Here is a 19,565-nt window from a genome sequence, read left to right as displayed (position 1 = left end):
AATGGAAAATAAAGGGTATTCTTTGGTTCTGAGCCCAGTTGCATTCGTCTTCCTCTGGTCAGGTCACACTCTTGAATCCTGTCTGCTTCCTTCTAGCCTGGGCTGTCTTCCTTAGAGCCACACATCAGGACCCGCTCACCACCTTTAGGGTATCACCCCACAGCTGATCCTCCTTGGAACTCAGCCTTGGGGCTCCGGAGAGGAAGGCTGGCTCAGCATCTTCCCCTCTCCCCTGCAGGACTGTGTCTTTGGCCAGGCCCCTCACTCAGCCCCAGGAACTTTTTGGATGCGGTGGAGGGTTGGGCCAGATCTGGCTCAGGTCTTACTCCTGGCTCTGAGCTCAAGGGGACCCTTTGTGGTGCTGGGGGTGGAACCCGAATCGAATGGATGCAAGGCAGGTGCCTTACACTCTGCCGTATCAATCAGACCCAAACAAGTTTTCTCCTTTTCAAAGAGCCACCACACTTGCCTTACTCCTCTGTTCGGGGGTGTGGACTTCCCCATGGGGTGCCAGGTATTGAAACTGGGACTCACTTTCCTCCCGTTGGCCAGACCCTATTGCCCTGCTTTCGTGAGGAGCAGCAGGGGTACCTGGAGGAAACCTTGACACAGTCTTGCCCGAGGCTCGCCCTATCTTCCTGGGCAAGAAGGCAGGACTCGGCCTCTGGCCCAGTTCCCAACCCTGTCTTGTTGCCTGGCAACAGCTCTGTGTCTCTGACTGGGGACGCAGCATGGCAGGAGGCAGTCGTGCCGCTAAGAAGATAGTGGTGAACCGGAATGGGGATCCTTTCTCCCCAGGCCGCCGGCTGGTGGTGACCCATCGCCGCTTCCCCACGCTGGAGACCTTCCTCTCTGAAGTGACTTCAGTGGTGCAGGCCCCGCTGGCAGTGCGAGCTCTTTATACACCCTGCCATGGGCACCCTGTCACCGACCTTGCGGACCTGCAGAATGGAGGGCAGTATGTGGCTGCAGGCTTCGAGCCATTCCGCAAGCTCCAGTGAGTGCACGCGGGCTGCTAGGGAGGGGTGTGCTTCCTGTGGACCACTGGACCATCTTTTCCTGGCCTGTAGCAGCCCCCTGTGGAGGCAGCCTTCTCCCCATTCTTTTTTTTTTTTCTTTTTGGGTCACACCTGGCGATGCACTCAGGAATTAATCCTGGCGGTGCTCAGGGGACCATATGGGATGCTGGGATTTGAACCCGGGTAGGCCGCATGCAAGGCAAACGCCCTACCCACTGTGCTATCACTCCAGCCCCCCTCCCCATTCTTTCTGTTTTTGTTTTTTTTTTTTGTGTGTGTGTGTGGATGGATACACCTGTCAGTGCTCAGATCATGTGGCATGCCAGAGATTGAAACTGGGTTGGCTGCATGCAAGGCAAGTGCCCTGCCCGCTGTACTGTCTTTCCAGTCCGCCTCCCTACCGGAATTGAGGCGACCTGCCTGAGTACCCCGGTACAAACAGCAGAACCACACTTCAGGTGTGAGCCAGGCACGCAGGAGGCTCCCAGTCCAGAAAAACTTTCCTCCAAAGGCCCCCGATGGTCCACTCCCATCACCCTCCCAGACATCCATCCCTCCTCACCCTCCCGCTGTGTTTAGGCAGCCTTCTTTGAGGGCTGGGACTGGGGCGGGGAGGGAGTTGTGCCTTCCAGAAACAGAGGGAATGTGAGCATCTGTGCTTCCTGCTCAGTTATAACAGTGAAGGCTGGGGGCAAGGCGGGGGGGGGGGGGGCAGGAGCTGGACCAAAGGGGCTCTGTCACTTCCATGTCACTGTAGGTGAGTCACATTTCCTTAGTCTCATGTAAAATGAGATTAAACCACCTATTGCAGGAACTGACGAAATTCCTGGTTATCTGAGCACTTCCAAGTGTGGACCCCCCACACCCAGCAAAAAAAAAAAAGAGAGAGAGAAAAAAATGTTGGGATGTTAGAATACTTTTTGTTATGTAGTTTTTGGGCCACACCCAGCAAGCAGATGGGGACCTCTACAATCCCGGTGCTTGAACCTGGGCCTCCAGCATACAAAGCGTGTGCTCCAGACCACATTAAACTGTCTACATGGCCTAAATTAAAATACTTAATCCTTTTGTTTGTTCATTTTGGGCCACACCCAGTGATGAACACTCCTAGTGGGGCTCAGGGGACCATATGCCATGCTGGGGATCAAACTCGGGCTGGTCAAGGCAAGTGCTTACCCGCTGTACTCTCTGGCCCTGCCCCTTGATCTTGATTTGGTTTCTTTGACATTTGGGCCATACCAGGGTTTACCCCTGGCTCTGCTTTCAGGGATCACTCCTGGTGGTGCTAGGGGACCACATGGGGTACTGGAGGTCAAACCTGGGTCAGCTACATGCAATGTAAGTGTCCAACCTGCTATCTCTCTGGTCCCTGATATTTTGTTTCTGGGTCACACCTGATGGTGCTCATGGATTACTCCTGGCTCTGTACTCAGGGATTACTCCTGGCAAACTTGGGGACCTATCACGTGCCAGAGATTGAACCCCGGTCAGCTGTGTGCAAGGCAAGAGCCCTGCCCACTGAACTATCTCACCTTATCCTTGATCTTTATTCCTTTGGCTCATGCCTGAGAGTCAGTCTCAATGTTCAGCCTGACTCAGGTTCAGGTGTAAGTCCTGCATCAGTTTCTGGACTAAGATAATTGAGACTCTTCATTCGAGGAGGGACCTCTGGCAGTTACACAGCCAGGTCTAAGCTCTCAAGATAACCTCTGACCTTGTGTCCTTCCAGCTACTTACCCCCTGGAGGGAAGGAGCCAGGTGGGAAGAGCAGCAGATCACTGGTGAGTCCTAGAGGGCCACCCGGCCCCCTCTCCCACCCTGCCCCTCTCCCACCCGGCCCCTCTCCCACCCAACCTCAAACTGCTCCCAGTTTGGTCTGGGAAGTCGGGCCTGGAAACCTCAGGATTGGCCGGTTCCTTGGGGTTCACCCCCGCCCTCTAGACCTAGTGAGAGCCTTCCTGGGGTGCAGGAGTTTCCCAACTATCCTTGATCTTCTCCTAGCTTTTCACTTGACCTCCAGGCCATCTTCCTCAAAGGAAGAGGAGGATGTAAAACACCAAGGTGGGGGGAGAGTTCAGAACAAGAAATAGGGGAGGTAAAAGCGCCCTCTGGTGAAAGGAGTGACCAGTCCATCTCTCCATGCCCCTCTGCCACTCGGGTCCCTTTCCTTCCCCACCCCTAACCCAAGGCCTCAACTCTTCTCTGATGGGGGTCCTGACTGCTATTCCAGGCTCGGACTCAGGGTGCCTGTGATGGGAGCATTGGCCGGCGAGAGCAGGCAGGTACCCCCTGCTGTATCCGGTGAGTTTGGGGTTGGCAGGAAGGTTTTTTTTTTTTTTTTTTTTGCTTTTTGGGTCACAACCCAGCAATGCTCAGGGGTTACTCCTGGCTTTACACTCAGGAATTACCCCTGGCGGTGCTTGGGGGACCATATGGGGTGCCGGGGATTGAACCCGGGTCGGCCGCGTGCAAGGCAAACGCCCTACCCGCTGTGCTATCGCTCCAGCCCCGTTTTTTTTTTTCTTTTTAGTCACACCCAGAGATGCTCAGGGGTTACTCCTAATTGCGCTCAGGAATTACCCTGGTAGTGCTCCGGGGCCATATGGGCTGCTAGGGATCAAACCTGGGTCGGCCGTGTGCGAGGCAAACACTCCCTGCTGTACTATCACTCCAGCCCTGACAGGGAGGTTTTGTTCCAGGGGTTTGGCTCCAGGAGGAGCTGGACACTGAGGATCTAAATGGCCAAACGCTTGCTGGGTGAAAATGGAGCACAGCGATGACTGTCAGCCTGTCTTCCAGTCCCTGTGGGCCCTGCGCACACATAATCGAGTCCTAGGGACCCTCCCCCTGACCAGGCTTCTCTCTCCCAGGGTGTTCAGGAATGGGGACCTACTGAGTCCCCCATTTAGCCTGAAGCTGTCCCGGTCTGCCAGCGAGGACTGGGAGACGGTACTGAAGCTCCTGACAGAAAAGGCCAAGTTACAGAGCGGTGCTGTCTGCAGGTGAGTGTGGGGCTGGGAGGGCCCCAACCTTCCCCATGGGGAGCTTCCCTACTGGCCTGCAGTGAACACAGAAAAGGCCCTTGGTACATAGAGGGGCACATGCGTCAGGTGGCATTCTTGGGGCTAACTTCCCTTCCTTACTGTGTTCGTTGTCCCGGAGGATTACAGGCCAAAGGAGAGCATGGCCCTCGCTGGGGTTTCTTCTCATGTCACTGAAGAGGTTCCTCCGGCCTAGCTCTCAGGGCCAGGGCAGAGCCTAGGTGAAGGCCGGGTGGCAGAGAGCTGGCAGCTGCCTTGGAGCAACTGTGCCCATCCTACAGTCCAGTGACTTTGTCTTGGGGCTCACCTGTTGGTGGTCAGGGGACCATGTGGGACAGGGGACAGAACCAAGTGTCTCCCAGGCATTGAGCCCTTTGGGCCCTCTCCGCTCGCCTCAGACTCTGTACCCTGGAGGGGCTCCCACTGTCTGCAGCAGATGCCCTGGTGAGTGGCCGTTACTATGTGGCTGTCGGAGAGGAGGAGTTCCAGGCCCTGCCCTATGTGGAGCTGCTGGTGCCCGACCCCTCGATGCCCAGGGGATGCTGGTACGTATGCAGCAGCCTGCTAGCACCGAGGACACCACCTTGACACATGGCCCCTCCGCCTCCCATGAGCCTTTCTGTGTTCACTGTAGGCATGCCCCAGGCCCGAAGTCTCGGTTCTACGAGCAGGAGGTAGGTAATGGGGGCCCCAGGTAGGGGAGAAGAGGTGTGGCACGGTGACTCCTCCAGCTCAGGTTATCTCACTGCATCCTCTCAGAGATCCGTGGCATAATATTATTCCCGGGTTCTAGAGGAGAAACTGAATCCAAAGACAAGTGGTTTGTTTGGGGTTGCCAGTTACTGAATGGCAGGGAACAGGCGTGGGCAGGAAGCCCGGTCAGCCAGGCCCAGCAAGATCCCTGGACTCAGCCTCTGGGCTCAGGTCCCCCTGCAGGCCTGATTCAGGGTGAGGGAGCATCTCTGCACAGTGCTCTCAGGAGCCCAGTCACACCCCTCCATCCAGGGCTGGGCCCTGCCAGAGATGTGGGGCAGACCTGGGTCCATCTGCCACCTCAGCCGCTGCCCCAGTCCTGGCTAGACGCCTGAGAGGAAGCAGGAGGTGCTGCGGCTCTGGAGGTGGATGGCACCCCTCTCCCACGTACCCAGACACTGGGCAGTGAGGCCTGGGCTGGGAGAAGAGAAGGGAAGTCCAGCCAGCACCCACAGTCTCAGCTCAGTGTCCTCTCTCCAGGCCCGTGGCCCCAGGGTGTCGGCAACTCAGCTCTCTCCAGGGGAATCCAGCGGACCTGAGCCGTCTGTTTTCTATGCTAGACCCCAGCAGGCTGGCCAGCCAAGTAGTGAGCCCCCTATTCTCTACACAGGTGAGTGTCCTCGGGCTGCAGGGCCCTCTCGGATCCCCTCTGACAGTGACACAGTCCTGAGCACAGGGCCAGGAATAGCCCCTGAGGACCACTGGGAAGGCCTGAAAACTCAGGAAATAAAAAAAAGTCGAGGGTGCGGGGTAGGGCTTAGAGGATGTGACTCCGTGGAAGAACACAGGCTTTGCATCATGAGGCCCGAGTTTCATCCTTGGCCTAAAAAGAGAAAAGAAAAGCAAGCAGCCCATGCACACTCAGCACTGAGCTGAGGGGTGGGAGTGGGAAGGGCTGGGGTCAGGCCTCAGCGCTGCCTTGAGCTTCCCTGCCCTTCTCTGAGGTGTTGAGGAATGGGGGAACAAAGCTCAGGCCAGGGAGGGAAGGAGCAGGAACAAGGGCTCCTCAGCTGCTCACCAGCCCTGTGGCTGACCTCCTCAGGAGCCAACGGAGTCTACAATGCGCCCCACCCAAGGAGGGAGACAGCAGGGGTCCCAGAAGTCACAGATGATGAGGACACCAGGACAGAGGAACCCTTGGACCAGGTGAGCTGGGAGCTGGGAACTGGCCATTCTGGCCCCACCAACTGCTCTTTTGCCGTGACCGTGAGCAGACCTGCCATTCCGGAGCCAGGGCAGCTGCCTTGTCCAGGCAGAGGGCAGCTCTGTGCCTAGATGTTCTTCCTTTCCTGGGGTGGGGAAACCCGAGGGAGGACTGAGCACTGGAGACGGGATCTTGATGGCGACGTCTATATGGCCTTCTCTCATCCAGAGGGCCGCGGAGATCGTGCAAGAGGCCCTGTCTCTGGAAAACCAGCCTGTGGTCGAAGCATCTCTCTCAGCCTCAGCCCCTGCTTTGCCGTCCTGAAAGGGGGCACCTGTGGCCAGGACACAGCAGGACTCTGCCACCGCCTTTGTCCTCGGGCTCCAGCAGCTGGATGGTTGGTTCCCGAGGGTCGAGTGCTCCCCCGGGCGCACAGGGTCCACGGCAGTCTCAGCCCTTCCCCTCTCCCACTCCCACCCCACAGCCCAGCTTGCCGCATCCCTGTGCTGAGCAGCCCTGGTCACCGAGGCCACTTCCTTATGGGGTTTCCTGGCTAGGAGACCATATACCACAGCTGGGGAAGAGGCCTGCACAATAAAGAACACCTCCCACCTCTGCTTCCTATAGATTTATTACGGGCACTGCTCGACAAGCACCTCCCTGCGTGCTGGGGACAGGCAGTGCTGGGGCTCGTGGTATGGCTGAGGTGGGCAGTGAGGGTGCCCACCTGTACCATGGTGGGGCCGGCAAGGCTGGCAACTCATGCACCTCTGCACTTGTCATCCTGAGGCCCTTCTCCCCAGGCCTGCTGCCCCCCGCCCCCGTCCCCATCCCCATCCCCCCAGCCAGTCATGGCCTCTGTCTGCACCTGGGGAGCCTGTGGCCCACATATCTGGCTCAGAGGACGTGTCTGCCTGTAGCGGGGGCTCTGCAGTCCATCCCCCAGCCATGTGTGGTCCAGATCAGGCCTGCGCAACAGTGGCTGGACTGAGTGCTAGGCACGGCCACAGGGCATGCTGGGGCAGAAAGGTCAGTGAGGCTGCCCAAGAAGTCTCTTGTGCTAAATCCTAGCAGTCAAACAACACTTGCAAGTTCTGAAACTCTTCGTGCTTGCTCTCACTGCAGTCCATGAGGTAGCTGTACCCACCAGGGGTACAGAAGTTGAGACCCCAAGGGAGGAAGTGCCCACCCATCTGCTCTCTGCTTGCACCTGGGGGCTCAGGGCTCCTGAGACGACCCAGCTGGAGAGGTAGCAGCCTGCTCAGAGGGCCAACGGGGGCTCCTGGGTCTTGCTCACTGAGCTTGAGATGCAGAGTGTAATTCCTGTCACGGTGAGCACCATGCCTGCGAGCGCTCCTGGAGTCACAGAGAGAAATCAAGAGGCTCTGAGTTCAGCCATACCCGGAAGAACTAGTACAGGACTGAGCAGAGGGCTCAGATGGGATCTGTCCCCAGATGGGCCAGGGGAAGGACACTGCTGACCACAAGGAAGCCGGGTCAGGATTGGGGAAGGCCCTCTCACCCACCATGGAAACAGCTCTGGCATTTGACCCCTGGCCTTGGCCCGATCTGTAGGTGACTTACCTTTCCCACCAATGTCTTCTCCAAGGATCTTGCCCACAATCATTGTGAAGATGATGGCCAGAGAGTTACTGATGGGCACAGCTAGGGTCAGATCTGAGTGGTCAGAATGAAAAGAATTTCTGAGATGTAAAATGTGCCTTCTAGGGGCCAGAGACAGTATGCAGGGGTTAAAGTGTTTGCCTTGCATGCGGTTGACCTAGCAGTCACCCTCCCTGAGACCTCTGAAGGGTTCCCCAGGGGTCAGATTCCCTCTTGGAGTCTGAGTGAGATTCCAAGAGAGGCAAAAACCACAAAAGTGGGATGTTCATCAACCAGCAGAACATCTCAGCCTGTTGTGGACCGATGAGTGTGAGTGCATGGTCTGGTCACGTCTGCTCCCAGGGTCAGCATGCACACACACACACACAGCTCGTGACCGGCACAGTATCTGACCAGCACAGTGGTGGGTGGCTAACAGTGAGAAAAAGACTTTTCTGAGTATTGAGATCATACATGTCCACCACACTCCCTGCTTGATGCTTCTCATTCCCTGAAATCCTTCCTCACGATGCTCCGAACCCAAGCACATCAAATCAAACTTCACATAAGAGAATTGTACAGGATCAGCACACACAGAGAAAATGAGTGCCAAAGCCAGTCTTTGGCACAGCCAGTGAGCCCTCTTCTTTTTTTCTGGCTTTTTGGGCCACATCCAGAAGTGCTCAGGGTTTACTCTGGTCTCTGAGCCCAGCGGTTACTTCTGGAGCTGCTTGGGGAACCATATGTGATGCTGGGGATCGAATCCAGGTTTGCTGCATGCAAGGCGAACATCGTTCTTGCTGTATTATCTCTCCAGCCCTGATCCTTCTTTCTTTAGCTACTGCTGCATAAGAAGGCCTAGTGCTGAAAAGCAAGCCCGACAGCCCCATTACCACCAGCTTGGGGGCCGTGGTTCCCTCTCCACCAAAGTTCTTTCAGGCATCTCCATCACTAAGCAGCGGTTTCAGCCCATGGACCCACCTGTCGATGCCAAGGTGAGGTAGTAGAGAAGGGAGCCACACTGGTTGAGGAAAAAGGGCAGCAGGTACTGGAAGCAGAAGAAACCCACAGTGAGTGTGATGCTTGACTGGGCAGCGCTGTCTCTGAGAGGCCCAAGCTGGGAGCATTTTCTTAGAGGGGCTATAGGGGTCCCAGGGAGCGAAATGCTTTCTGAGATCCTTCCCACCAGAGGGAAAGTTACTCACGGAACTCATGCCTTAGCCCTGGTGTCCTCTGCCCTAGGCCTGTGGACCCCTGGGCACCAGTGTCTCCCTCCCAAGTTGCCCCCCACCCTTCTGAGAGCTGCCTGACTCCAGCCTCCCGAAGAGCCCTGCACGCTCAGAGACGCTTGTGTCTTGTCCTTCCCACTAGCCGAGGCTGGCAGCATGAGGTCAGAGCCAGTTCTCCAGATCCTTCTTTGGTTGTGCTGGGACTACTCCCCATGCAGTGCTCGGGAGGGGAGAGAGGTGCTGGTGTCAAAGGTGCTTGGGGGACCATGCAGTGCTGGGAATCGAACCTATGGCTCCATGGGGTCAGGGAGATAGTTCAATGGGCTTAAGCCCAGAGGTCTGAGTTTGAGTCCTGGTACCTCATGGTCTCCAAGCACCCTCAAAGCACCAAACAGGGTCCGCCCCCGAGCACTTCCTTGTGGGCCTCCAAAACCAAAAATAAAATCAAGCTAGGGGCTCATGTATGTAAAGCATGTGTTCCAGCCCTTTGAGCCATTTCCTTTTGATTCTCCCTCCCAGGGACTTCTGGAAAAGTCTGTTGAAAGAATCAGCCAAGTAATAAAGGCAGCCATCGGCCGTTGACTAAACGCTGATTATGTACGATGCCCAACAGTAAATGCTTTATTTGCCCATTTACTTCTCTCATCTCAAGCGTCCTCTAGGATGGTCACCATCGATATTCCCATTATTCTATGAACGATAAAACCGAGGCTCATTCAGAAGCTTTTAGCAGAGTGGAGCTCAGGGCTAGGGCGCCTGACGGCAAAAGTTTCAAGCCAGTGAGTGGTGGGGGCCCGAATTCCAACCCAGACCTGTCCGCCACCGGGGATCAAATTCTTAGCGGCGTGGGGGCCACCCAGCGACGCACCTCGGCGTTGGAGAAGAGGGTCTTCACTTCCTGCAGCAACTGCCGGGCCCACGTGGGCTCCCGAACCTGCTGCAGGCGGGAGGAGGCCCGCTTCAGCAGCGGCTGGGTGCCACCCCACAGGGCGGCCACCAGCACCAGTGCCAGCACCTGCCCTGCACGGAGAGGCGAGCGAGCCTTTCCCACCCGGCCGCGGGCCCCCCCGCCGCCCGCCTCCCGGCCACCCTCGGCGCCCGCCCCCCAGGAGACGCGGCGCGGGGGGTGCGGAGCGAGCGGGAGAAGCGCGGGCAGCCCCGGGCCGGGGAGGGGGCGGGGGAGGCCGCGGGAGCCCGAGCGGGGCGGGGCCGCTACCCACCGAGAGACGCCGCCATGGCAACGTCGTCCCTTCCACTTCCGGGGGCGAAGGGGGCGGAGCTCTGCGACCCGGAAGCGGCGCGGGCCTCTTCCGGCCCGGCTCACGCGGCCGGCCCCTGGCGCTGCTCGCGTCCCCGCCGAGATGGTGAGTTCCAGCGAGGCGGCGTGGGGCCGCGGGGCCGCGGGGCCGGGCCTGTCCCCGCCCGGGGCGCTGACACGCTGTTCCTGTGCCCACAGAAGCCGATCCTGCTGCAGGGCCACGAGCGGTCCATCACCCAGATCAAGTACAACCGCGAGGGAGACCTCCTCTTCACCGTGGCCAAGGACCCTGTGAGCGCCGGCGGGCGGGACCCGAGAGCCCCGGGCCAGGGACGGGGGCAGGCGGCAGGACAGCCGGGGGGAGGGTGGCCGGGAGGAGGCCAGACCGCAAGAAAGGCTTTGTTTCAAACTTTAAAAAAAATAAAAAACTTTCGTGGGGCGGGGGATCACGCGCAACAGGGCTGCCAGGACGGTGCGTGTGGGACGCCCGGGATTTGGGTTCGTGACCATATGCTGGCGGGGCCCTGGGGAAGACTCGCGTACTGGGATAGGGAACTAGACCACCTGGAGAAAATGCAGGGACTCTGAGGGCTTTGGAAGCCGGTGTTCTCATTTCAGCGTTTCCTGGGCCTGTCGAGCTGCTCGCTCACGGTTCTGCCTTTTGGGGCACCTCCGTGTGCGGGAAATGAGCGCAGTTGTTGGAGGAGAACTGAAGCCAGATCAGTCCGATTGGAACCGTCAAGGCTACTAGCGAAGTGTCGTTGCCCCAGTCATTGAACCTTTCTGTTGGCATTGACCAAGTTTTTGTTTTCCTAAGGTCTGAGAAATAATAAGGGCGTCTTACAGGCCTTTTAGGGACATGGCCTTAGGATGAAACAAGATCATTCCTGCCAGCTGCTTAGTAGAGTTGCGGGTGCACATGACAGCCAGATGTTAATTCCTTACGTCATTTTATTTCATGTTGTGGGAATTGGTCGGACCCATAAAGCTAATGCTCTGCTGCTAAGCTACATACTCGATCCCATGGTTTATTGTTTGGGGGTGGGTGGGCTTCGGGAGTCCCGCAGACCACTCCCAGGGCTCCATCCAGCAGTGTTTTGGAAGGCAAGTGGTATCGCTGATTGAGCTTGGGGCCTCCAGCCCTTTGCACTGTCTGCATGGCCCCTCAGCTCAGCTAGATGTTCTGTTCTTAGGGTCTGAGAGTTAAGACAGTGGCACATGGAGCTGTTTTTGCAAACCTCCCGACACCCTGCCCTTACCTGCAGGAAGGAGAACCTGAATTGGTCGTTTCCCAAGAGATGAGCAGGAGAGGCAGAGTCTGGCCTGGCTTAGGGACTGCCAGGGGCTCAGGGGGCAAAACAGGCCGTTATTGCGCCTGGACTGTGTACCATTCTGTCACATTTCTGTTGGCTCCTTCAGATTGTCAATGTGTGGTACTCTGTGAACGGTGAGAGGCTGGGCACCTACATGGGCCACACCGGAGCCGTGTGGTGTGTGGACGCTGACTGTATCCTTGGCTTCGGAGTCTGCTTACGGTCTCCAAGTGATGGAGAAGTTCCTGGGTTGGAGGTTGGGAGTTTGGACTGTTCTCCTGGGTCTAGAGTAGGATCCCCATTCCTCTCCAATCTGCTCGTTGGTTGGAGAGTAGTCCAGAGAGTTCCAGTTCTGGATGAGGAGACTGGGATGCTCTGGGGACTGGGAGAGGCAGAGAAGCTGCTTGGGACTGAGCCGACGATGCAGGTGGAGTCTCTGAGACAGGGCTCAGGTGAACTTGGTCATGTTTCTTAACACCCGCGTCAGGGGACACCAAGCATGTCCTCACCGGCTCCGCTGACAACAGCTGTCGCCTCTGGGACTGTGAGACTGGTAAGCCTGGGTCTTTTTCGCTTTTCTAGCTGCAGTCTTGCCCTGTAAGTGAAAGGGACCCAAGGAACGAAACATTAGTTCAGAGTTCATCTCTAGTGTCAAAAAAGGGGGACATGAGAAAATATCGGCACAGGAGCCATTTGCGACGATTGGGGCAGTATGGAAGGCCACGGGGTCTTCCCGAGGGAAGTGCCAGAGGAGCTGGGTCTAAAGGGATGAGAAGGTCAGCACCTCAATCCTCAGGAAGGAAAGTACCACAGGTGTCCTGCCAAGCCATCTGCCAAGGACTTCCCATGTCTTGGGCCTGAAATACAGTACATGGAGATTATGAGGTGGGCCTGGAAAGCCAGGAGCATGGCCCTGTGCTGTGACCCAGGAATTTCCAGGACAGGAAAGGCTGTGGAGTTTTTGGAATCTTGGGTGGCAGTAGGGATGAAGCTGGGGCTGAAGGCCAGGGAGCCAGTGAAGTCGCTACATTTAGTCATAAGCATCGCCTAGCACCAGGCTCTGCCAGTGCTCTGCTGGACACTGGGAACACAGAAATGAGAGTAGGGCTTTGCCTTGGACGTGTGCGTTCTAGGGAGGAAACAGTCTGCGATCGTCACTGAGCTGTGCCATGGTAGGGGGCTCAGCGAGGAAGTTGTAGAAGGACAAGCCACAGCATCCAGTAGGGAGGAGGAGGGCTGGGAGAGGAGTCGGTGTGGGAGAAAGTGAGATGCGGGTCAGATGCGGTCCCCCACCCTCCGCCTCTTCCCAGGGAAGCAGCTGGCCCTACTCAAGACCAATTCCGCCGTCCGGACCTGTGGCTTTGATTTTGGGGGCAATATCATCATGTTCTCCACCGACAAGCAGATGGGCTACCAGTGCTTCGTGAGCTTCTTTGACCTGCGGGACCCGAGCCAGATCGGTGAGAGGTGGGGCTTGAGCTGCCTTTGCGGGGGAGGAGCTGCTTCGAAGTGCAGGGCCTGACCTCTGCCTCCCCACAGACAGCAACGAGCCCTACATGAAGATCCCTTGCAATGACTCGAAGATCACCAGTGCCGTCTGGGGCCCCCTAGGAGAATGTATCATCGCTGGCCATGAGAGTGGAGAGCTCAACCAGTATAGTGCCAAGGTAAGGGGCCAGGGGAGCCCAAGCCCACTGAACAAATCCCTGTAAGCCGGATAGTGCAGTGGGTAAGAGTATGAACTGGAGTCAAACAGAGTTTACTGATATCTAGTGGTATGATTTGGGGCAAGTAACTTCGTTTTCACTAGACTTGTTTTTGATTTTTTTTTTTTTGTGGGGGTTCACACCCAGCGATGCTCAGGTGTTGCTCCTAGCTCTGCACTCAGGAATTACTCCTGGCAGTGCTAAGGGGACCATAGGGGATTCCGGGGATTGAACCCGGGTCAACTGCGTGTAAGGCAAATGCCCTCCCTGCTGGACTATCACACCAGCCCCAGGTTTTTTGATTTTTGTTTTGGTTACAGTCAGCAGTGCTCAGGGCTTACTCCCAGCTGTGTGCTCACAACTTACTCCTGAGTGGGCTTGGGGGACCACATGGCTGGGGGTTGAACCCAGGTTAGTCACATCAAGGCGACTGCCCTGCCAGCTGTACTATTGCTTCGGCCTCATCCCTAAGGTTTCTTTTGTCGTGTTGTTTGTATGTTTATGTATATGTATGTTAATTTTTTGGGGCGAGGGGCACACCCATTGGTGCTCCGAAGTTACTCCTGGAAGTACATGAGGGATGTATGGGATGCCAGGGTCCATGCATCCAAGGCAAGTGTTCTACCCACTGTACTCTCGCTTCAGTTCTAGTGTTTGTTTTATCAATGTTGCTGTTACGCCCAGGGCTTCATACATCCAAAGAAAGTGCTCTGTCATTAGCCATATTCCCAGCCCTCACACCACGTCTGATTCTTAATTTCTTCCTTTCAAAATTTCTATTAAAAGGGCTGGAGTGATAGCACAGTGGGTAGGGCGTTTGCCTTGCACACAGCTGACCCGGGTTCGTTTCCCAGCATCCCATATGGTCCCCTGAGCACCGCCAGGAGTAATTCCTGAGTGCAGAGGCAGGAATAACCCCTGTGCATTGCCAGGTGTGACCCAAAAAGCAAAAAAAAAAAAAATTAAATTCCCACTTCAGGAGCTAGGGACTTATTTCAAAGATCTGGAGCACATACTTGGCACATGGGCTCTGGATTTGATCGCCAGCACTGCATGGTAGATTTTTTTGTTTTTCTTTTTGGGTCACACCTGGCGATGCACGGGTGTTACTGCTGGCTCTGCACTCAGGAATTACCCCTGGCGGTACTCAGGGGACCATATGAGATGCTGAGAATCGAACCCGGGTCATGCAAGGCAAACGCCCTACCCACTGTGCTATTGCTCCAGCCCACTGCATGGTATATTATTTCTGCCAGAAATGACCCTTCAGCACCAAGCCAGAAGTAGCACCCCAGCTTCTCTGGGTGTTGTCCAGAAACAAAACAAAAAGAAGCTTCATAGGGTTGCCAAGAGGATTTAAAGGCAATCAGTGCTTAGCACAATGCTTGGCAAATAGTAGCTCTTCAAATATTTGTGGAAAGGAGTAAACAGGAGCTGCTCTGCTATTCTAAGAGATGATTAATGGAAGGGGCCGTTGCTCTGTTGTAAGAATGTTTTTTCCTAGACGGACCAGCAGTGTTTATGGGGCACGTAGCCTTGCGCTGGGGGACGGATATAAATGTGGATTCAGGGCATACTGGTTACTGCCATCCCAGGCTTCCTGTCCCACCCTTTCATACAAGAAGCAGTTTGACCCTGGCTAAGCAGTGCATCTGTTAACACCTGCTCTTTCTCCCCAGTCTGGTGAGGTATTGGTGAATGTTAAGGAGCACTCCCGGCAGATCAACGACATCCAGTTATCCAGGGACATGACCATGTTTGTCACCGCATCCAAGGACAACACAGCCAAGGTGAGTCTGGCGGGGGGTCTCCTGGGGTGGCACCCTGTTCCTGCACAACTCTCAACTTCCCCCCCCCCTCCCCCAAGGAGACCCCTTTGGCAGATTTTCCCCCTGTTTTGTCTCCACAGCTTTTCGACTCAACAACCCTTGAACATCAGAAGACCTTCCGGACAGAACGTCCCGTCAACTCAGCTGCCCTTTCTCCCAACTATGACCATGTAAGGGCATCTCACCCAGTTCTTACAACCCCAGAGGCTCCCGGGCGCATGCTGTCTTAGCAGTGAAGCTAGGAGCCTGGGGGTGGCGCCAGGCAGAGGGGAGGCTCCTAGGGCAGCCACCAGGTTGGACCATTGGGAAATCTGTGAGGTGGGATAGGAGGTGAGGAATATGGCCCTTCTCTGCCGTTACGCTCCTCCCAGTCAGCTCTGAGGGAGTAAAAGCTGGGGATACTGAAAAGGGTGACTGCCTTTGGTTGGGTCTGTCTTGAGTTTATTTGGAAGTACGGAGGGGTGTGCAGGATATTTGAGCCATACCCAACAATGCTCCGGTTACTCCTGGCTCTGCACTCGGGACTCACTCCTGGCAGTGCTCAGGAGACCATATGGGATGTTGGGGATCAAATCTGGGTCAGTTGCATGCAAGGCAAGCGCCTTACCTGCTGTACATGTCTCCGACCCCAGGCCTATCTTGAGTTCTTTCCCCCCTCAGGTGGTACTGGGTGGCGGTCAGGAAGCCATGGATGTAACCACGACGTCTACCAGGATTGGCAAATTTGAGGCCAGGTAAAGGAGGCGGCAGTTCTTCACATCAGAAACCCCGGGAGTGTCTTTCATAGTGAAAACAAACCTTGTGTCGCTGAGGATGCTTCCCTTGTTTCATTGGCAGCCAGGCTTGTGGCTCTCCTGTGCTGTAGCCATGTAGGATCCTGAAGCCTTGGGCCAGAGAGAGGACACAGCGGTTAAGGAGCCTCAAATCAAACCCTGATTTGATTTCTAGCACCACATAGTCCCCCAAGCCAGGAGTTACCCCAAAGCTCTCTCTGCTTCCAACTCCCTGCAGAAAGACTGTGAGCTTTTGAGCTCAGGTCCTAGACACATTATTTTAAAATTTTATGAATTTTGTTACGTGGGCCACGCTTGGTGGTGGGTAGGATTTAACTCCTGGCTGGCTCAGGGGATCATGTAGGGTGCCAGGGATTGAACCTGGGTTGGCAGTGAGCAAGGCAGATGCCCTGCCTGCTGTGCTGTCACTCCAGTCCCGTTCTATGTCACTGTGCTGTTATCGTCACCTGGACCATGGAAGCAATAATATATATACTTGGCCCATGAAACAAAGGAGTTAGTGAAATAAAGCCAAGCTCTGAGGGCACCACTGGGCGTGCAGTGGCAAAGTGTTAGCTGTGTGTTTGGGCAGACTTTGGGTTAATTCTTCTCCAAACTTTGTCCTATTTTGTTTACAGTCATTTCCCCTCACCCTCTTTGCCACCTTTATGATTTGCATTCGGGGAGACTGAGCGAATTCCCTGTCCCTTTTCTCCAGGTTTTTCCACTTAGCCTTTGAAGAAGAGTTTGGGAGAGTCAAAGGTCACTTTGGGCCGATCAACAGTGTTGCCTTCCACCCCGATGGCAAGAGGTAAGAGGCCAGGGCAGGGAGCTGAGCTTGGCTGAGGTCTCTCTGTGCCCCTGGGACCCATCCCTCACCCATGGCAGGCATCTGACTGCTCTCTGGCTCTATCTCTCCAGCTACAGCAGCGGGGGCGAAGACGGCTATGTCCGCATTCACTACTTTGACCCACAGTACTTTGAATTTGAATTTGAAGCTTAAGAAACTGGACCCCCACCCAGGACGGGGAATGTTTCTCAACTAGGATTCAGAAAACTTTAGACACTGAAAAATAAATTAGTTTGGAAATAATTGGTTTCTGGTGAGTCATTTATGGGGTATGCCTCATTATTTTTCCTTTTTAATGACACCCTGCAGAGTGATGCCCGTGATGGGCACCTTTATTTTTCAAACCTTCTTCCTATAATGTTGATTGTTTTTTCTTTGCAATGTCAGGGGTTGAACCTGGGTTCCCCTGCATGCAGGCCATGCACTCCCCCACTGGGCCCCACTCACAGCCTCTCTCCCTATAATTTGCACACTACAAACTTGGAACTCCAGTGCTGTGGCCTAGGCTGGATTGCACGCCCCCTCTTACGAGGTCCAGAGGTACCCAGGGGTCTGGAGAGCTCTCTGGAACAGTGTGGTCACCTGCAAGGAGCTAGTGCTTGGGGTTGGGGCTCAGACTGAAGCTGATGACTGGAAACCTCTTTCCTGTCACTGTCACACATGCTGCTTCTGCGGGCTCAGAAGGATGAGCAACACAGAAACAGGTGTGCGAGGGATGACAGGTAAGGAAACTGAGCAGAGGGCATAAGTCCCCCCAGGAGCAAGCGGAGTGTGGGAGTCACCTTGCCACAGTCACATGTTTTGGGGTGCCACAGAGGGGCAGATGACCAAGGGGTTGAGAACATAGAAGTTTGTGTTGGAAGTTTGTGTTGCCCTGTTGACCAATTTAGTGTAGACCACAAGGATTGTGTTCAACTTCTCACTTCATAAACGCTTCTGTTGAGATTGAGGGATTTAGTTTTTAGATTCTGCTCTGCCCTTTGGGGTTTAGGGTAGGGGATCCTGGTTAGTATGGTGACAGTGACGGGCAGTGTAACTTCACCTCTTGTCTGCAAGTATTATCTGCTATGACATCCTGTATTAGGCACTAGAATAAAGCAAGACAAGGACAATTCCAGTGAGTTCAGCCTCAAAAGTGTCACGACAGGCTGTTTAAGAATGTGCTGTTTTGGGGCTGGAGCGATAGCATAGCAGGTAGGGCGTTTGCCTTGCACGAGGCCAACCTGGGTTCAATTCCCAGCATCCCATATGGTCCCCTGAGCACCACCAGGAGTAATTCCTGAATGCAGAGCCAGGAGTAACCCCTTTGCATTTGCTTTTTGGGTCTGACCCAAAAAGCAAAACAAAACAAAAAAGAATGTGTTGTTTAGCAGGGGTTAGGAGGACTGGTCAGTGGTTGGAATCAACCACAAGTGTGTGTGTGGGGGGGAGAGGGTAGGTAAGATAGAGAAGAGACCAGTATGACAATAGCTGAGAATGATCACGCTAGACAAGATCTGAGGGCTTAAAGTAGATAAAGATATTCTTTTTTGTTTTTGTTTTTGGGTCACACCTGGCGATGCACAGGGGTTACTCCTGGCTCTGCACTCAGAAATTACTCCTGGCAGTGCTCAGGGGACCATATGGGATGCTGGGATTTGAACCCGGGTCGGACGCGTGCAAGGCAAACGCCCTACCCGCTATGCTATCACTCCAGCCCTGATAAAGATATTCTTAATAACCTTTCAATGTCAGTATTGCAAGCCACAGTGCCCCAAAGGAGAGACAGAGAGAGGAAAAGCACCTGCCATAGAGGCAGACTGGGGGTGGTGGGTGGGGGGTGATGGGAGGGAACATGTAGACACTGGTGCTGGGAAATGTACACTGGTAGGGGGTGGGTGTTAGAATACTGTGACAAACCTAATCCTGAACAGCTTTGTAAGGGTCTATAACAGTGATTCAATTAAAAAAAAAAAAAGAATGTGTTGCTTGGAGGCCAGAAAGAGCTCAACAGGCTGAGCTCATACTTTGCATGCAGGAGTCCCGGCACAAGTCCCTGGCGCTGCACAGTCCCAAGCACTCTTAGTGTTGCCCAAAACGGAGGATGCCATTCGGAGGACTGGAGAGAGTACAGATGTTAAGGTTCTGCCCTGCATGTGGCTCAAACCCCAGCACCACAGTTCCCCAAGCACTACTAGGCATGGCCCCAGCCCCCTCACCTCCCCCTCAAAGAAAATGTGCCATTTGGCTTTGATTGTGGGTGTGGTGTTGGAACATTGTATGCCTGAATAGTATTATAAATCATGGTGCCAATTTTTTTTTTTAAGTATCATTTGGGACCAGAGAAAACTCCAAGGGCTGCAGTGGCTAAAGCGCATATGGAACATGTGTGATTCTGAGCATTGCACAGTCCCCCACACTCCAGAGTGATTCCCGCCAGCCCCAAACAGAACAAAACCAAAGCAGAACACACGCATAACCACCTCATGAGAATTACCAGTTATGTGCCTGCTATGTGCCAGGCTCTTTTTCTTGTTGTTCTTTTTTATTTTGGGGGGGGGTCACACCCAGCAATGCACAGGGGTTACTCCTGGCTCTGCACTCAGGAATTACCCCTGGCGGTGCTCAGGGGACCATATGGGATGCTGGGAATTGAACCTGGGTCGGCCGAGTGCAAGGCAAACAACCTACCTGCTGTGCTATGGCTCCAGCCCCCCAGGCTCTTTCTATGCTTTAACTCCGCTGACTTACACATACACACACCATAGACAGTGGCTGCTTTCTGTGGGGTTTTTTGTTTATCTGCTTTCTGGATCACACCTGGCAGTGCTCTGGGCTTATTCCTAGCTCTGTGCTCAAGGATCACTCCTGACTGGACTCAGAGGACCATATGTGATGCCAGGGATCCAGCCCAGGTTGGCAGTGTGCAAATCAACAACCCTACTATCGCTCTGGCCTTTTTTTGGGGGGGGGCCACATGGGGGACCATGTGTTCCTGGGGGTTCAACTTGGGCCCCTCCCATGTAAACATGCCCAACTCATCCCACTGAGTTCTCTCTTGGCCACTGT

At 55.0% G+C, this 19,565-nt stretch overlaps 3 protein-coding genes across 3 annotated transcripts; 2 read left to right on the top strand and 1 right to left on the bottom strand.

Moving 5' to 3' along the window:
- Positions 1-244: 244 nt before the first annotated feature.
- Positions 245-6,536, top strand: DCDC2B (doublecortin domain containing 2B). Its single transcript, XM_055138899.1, has 9 exons — positions 245-997; positions 2,749-2,800; positions 3,250-3,320; positions 3,890-4,021; positions 4,459-4,605; positions 4,695-4,734; positions 5,294-5,423; positions 5,856-5,959; positions 6,186-6,536. Exons 1-9 carry the CDS (start codon positions 732-734, stop codon positions 6,279-6,281), a joined length of 1,038 nt encoding a protein of 345 aa, XP_054994874.1. The 5' UTR covers positions 245-731; the 3' UTR covers positions 6,282-6,536.
- A 34-nt stretch (positions 6,537-6,570) lies between these two features.
- TMEM234 (transmembrane protein 234) lies at positions 6,571-10,048 on the bottom strand. Its single transcript, XM_004603733.2, has 5 exons — positions 10,009-10,048; positions 9,657-9,808; positions 8,541-8,607; positions 7,542-7,634; positions 6,571-7,313 (listed from the first exon to the last, which is right to left on the bottom strand). The coding sequence occupies exons 1-5, from the start codon at positions 10,022-10,024 to the stop codon at positions 7,219-7,221; spliced, it is 423 nt and encodes a 140-aa protein (XP_004603790.2). The 5' UTR covers positions 10,025-10,048; the 3' UTR covers positions 6,571-7,218.
- A 12-nt stretch (positions 10,049-10,060) lies between these two features.
- On the top strand, positions 10,061-16,754 carry EIF3I (eukaryotic translation initiation factor 3 subunit I). The gene is made up of 11 exons (XM_055138893.1): positions 10,061-10,152; positions 10,245-10,337; positions 11,466-11,553; positions 11,847-11,912; positions 12,670-12,819; positions 12,899-13,026; positions 14,745-14,855; positions 14,975-15,064; positions 15,555-15,628; positions 16,386-16,478; positions 16,589-16,754. The coding sequence occupies exons 1-11, from the start codon at positions 10,150-10,152 to the stop codon at positions 16,668-16,670; spliced, it is 978 nt and encodes a 325-aa protein (XP_054994868.1). The 5' UTR covers positions 10,061-10,149; the 3' UTR covers positions 16,671-16,754.
- The last annotated feature ends 2,811 nt before the right edge of the window (positions 16,755-19,565 follow it).

The sequence above is a fragment of the Sorex araneus genome, chromosome 5 (genome assembly GCF_027595985.1).
Source record: "Sorex araneus isolate mSorAra2 chromosome 5, mSorAra2.pri, whole genome shotgun sequence".
In the NCBI taxonomy this organism is placed as follows: Eukaryota; Metazoa; Chordata; class Mammalia; order Eulipotyphla; family Soricidae; genus Sorex; species Sorex araneus.
The sequence above is the reverse complement of the archived record's forward strand: the minus strand, read 5'-3'. Positions and strand labels throughout refer to the sequence as shown.

Coding starts and splice junctions, on each gene's coding strand:
- DCDC2B (XM_055138899.1), top strand. CDS start 732: ATGGCAGGAGGCAGTCGTGCCGCTAAGAAGATAGTGGTGAACCGGAAT. Junction 4,022..4,458: donor CAGAGCGGTGCTGTCTGCAG/GTGAGTGTGGGG, acceptor CGCTCGCCTCAG/ACTCTGTACCCTGGAGGGGC. Junction 4,606..4,694: donor TCGATGCCCAGGGGATGCTG/GTACGTATGCAG, acceptor TGTTCACTGTAG/GCATGCCCCAGGCCCGAAGT.
- TMEM234 (XM_004603733.2), bottom strand. Junction 8,608..9,656: donor CCCTCTTCTCCAACGCCGAG/GTGCGTCGCTGG, acceptor TTCTGCTTCCAG/TACCTGCTGCCCTTTTTCCT. Junction 7,635..8,540: donor CCTCACCTTGGCATCGACAG/GTGGGTCCATGG, acceptor CTGACCACTCAG/ATCTGACCCTAGCTGTGCCC.
- EIF3I (XM_055138893.1), top strand. Junction 11,913..12,669: donor CCTCTGGGACTGTGAGACTG/GTAAGCCTGGGT, acceptor GCCTCTTCCCAG/GGAAGCAGCTGGCCCTACTC. Junction 16,479..16,588: donor TTCCACCCCGATGGCAAGAG/GTAAGAGGCCAG, acceptor CTATCTCTCCAG/CTACAGCAGCGGGGGCGAAG.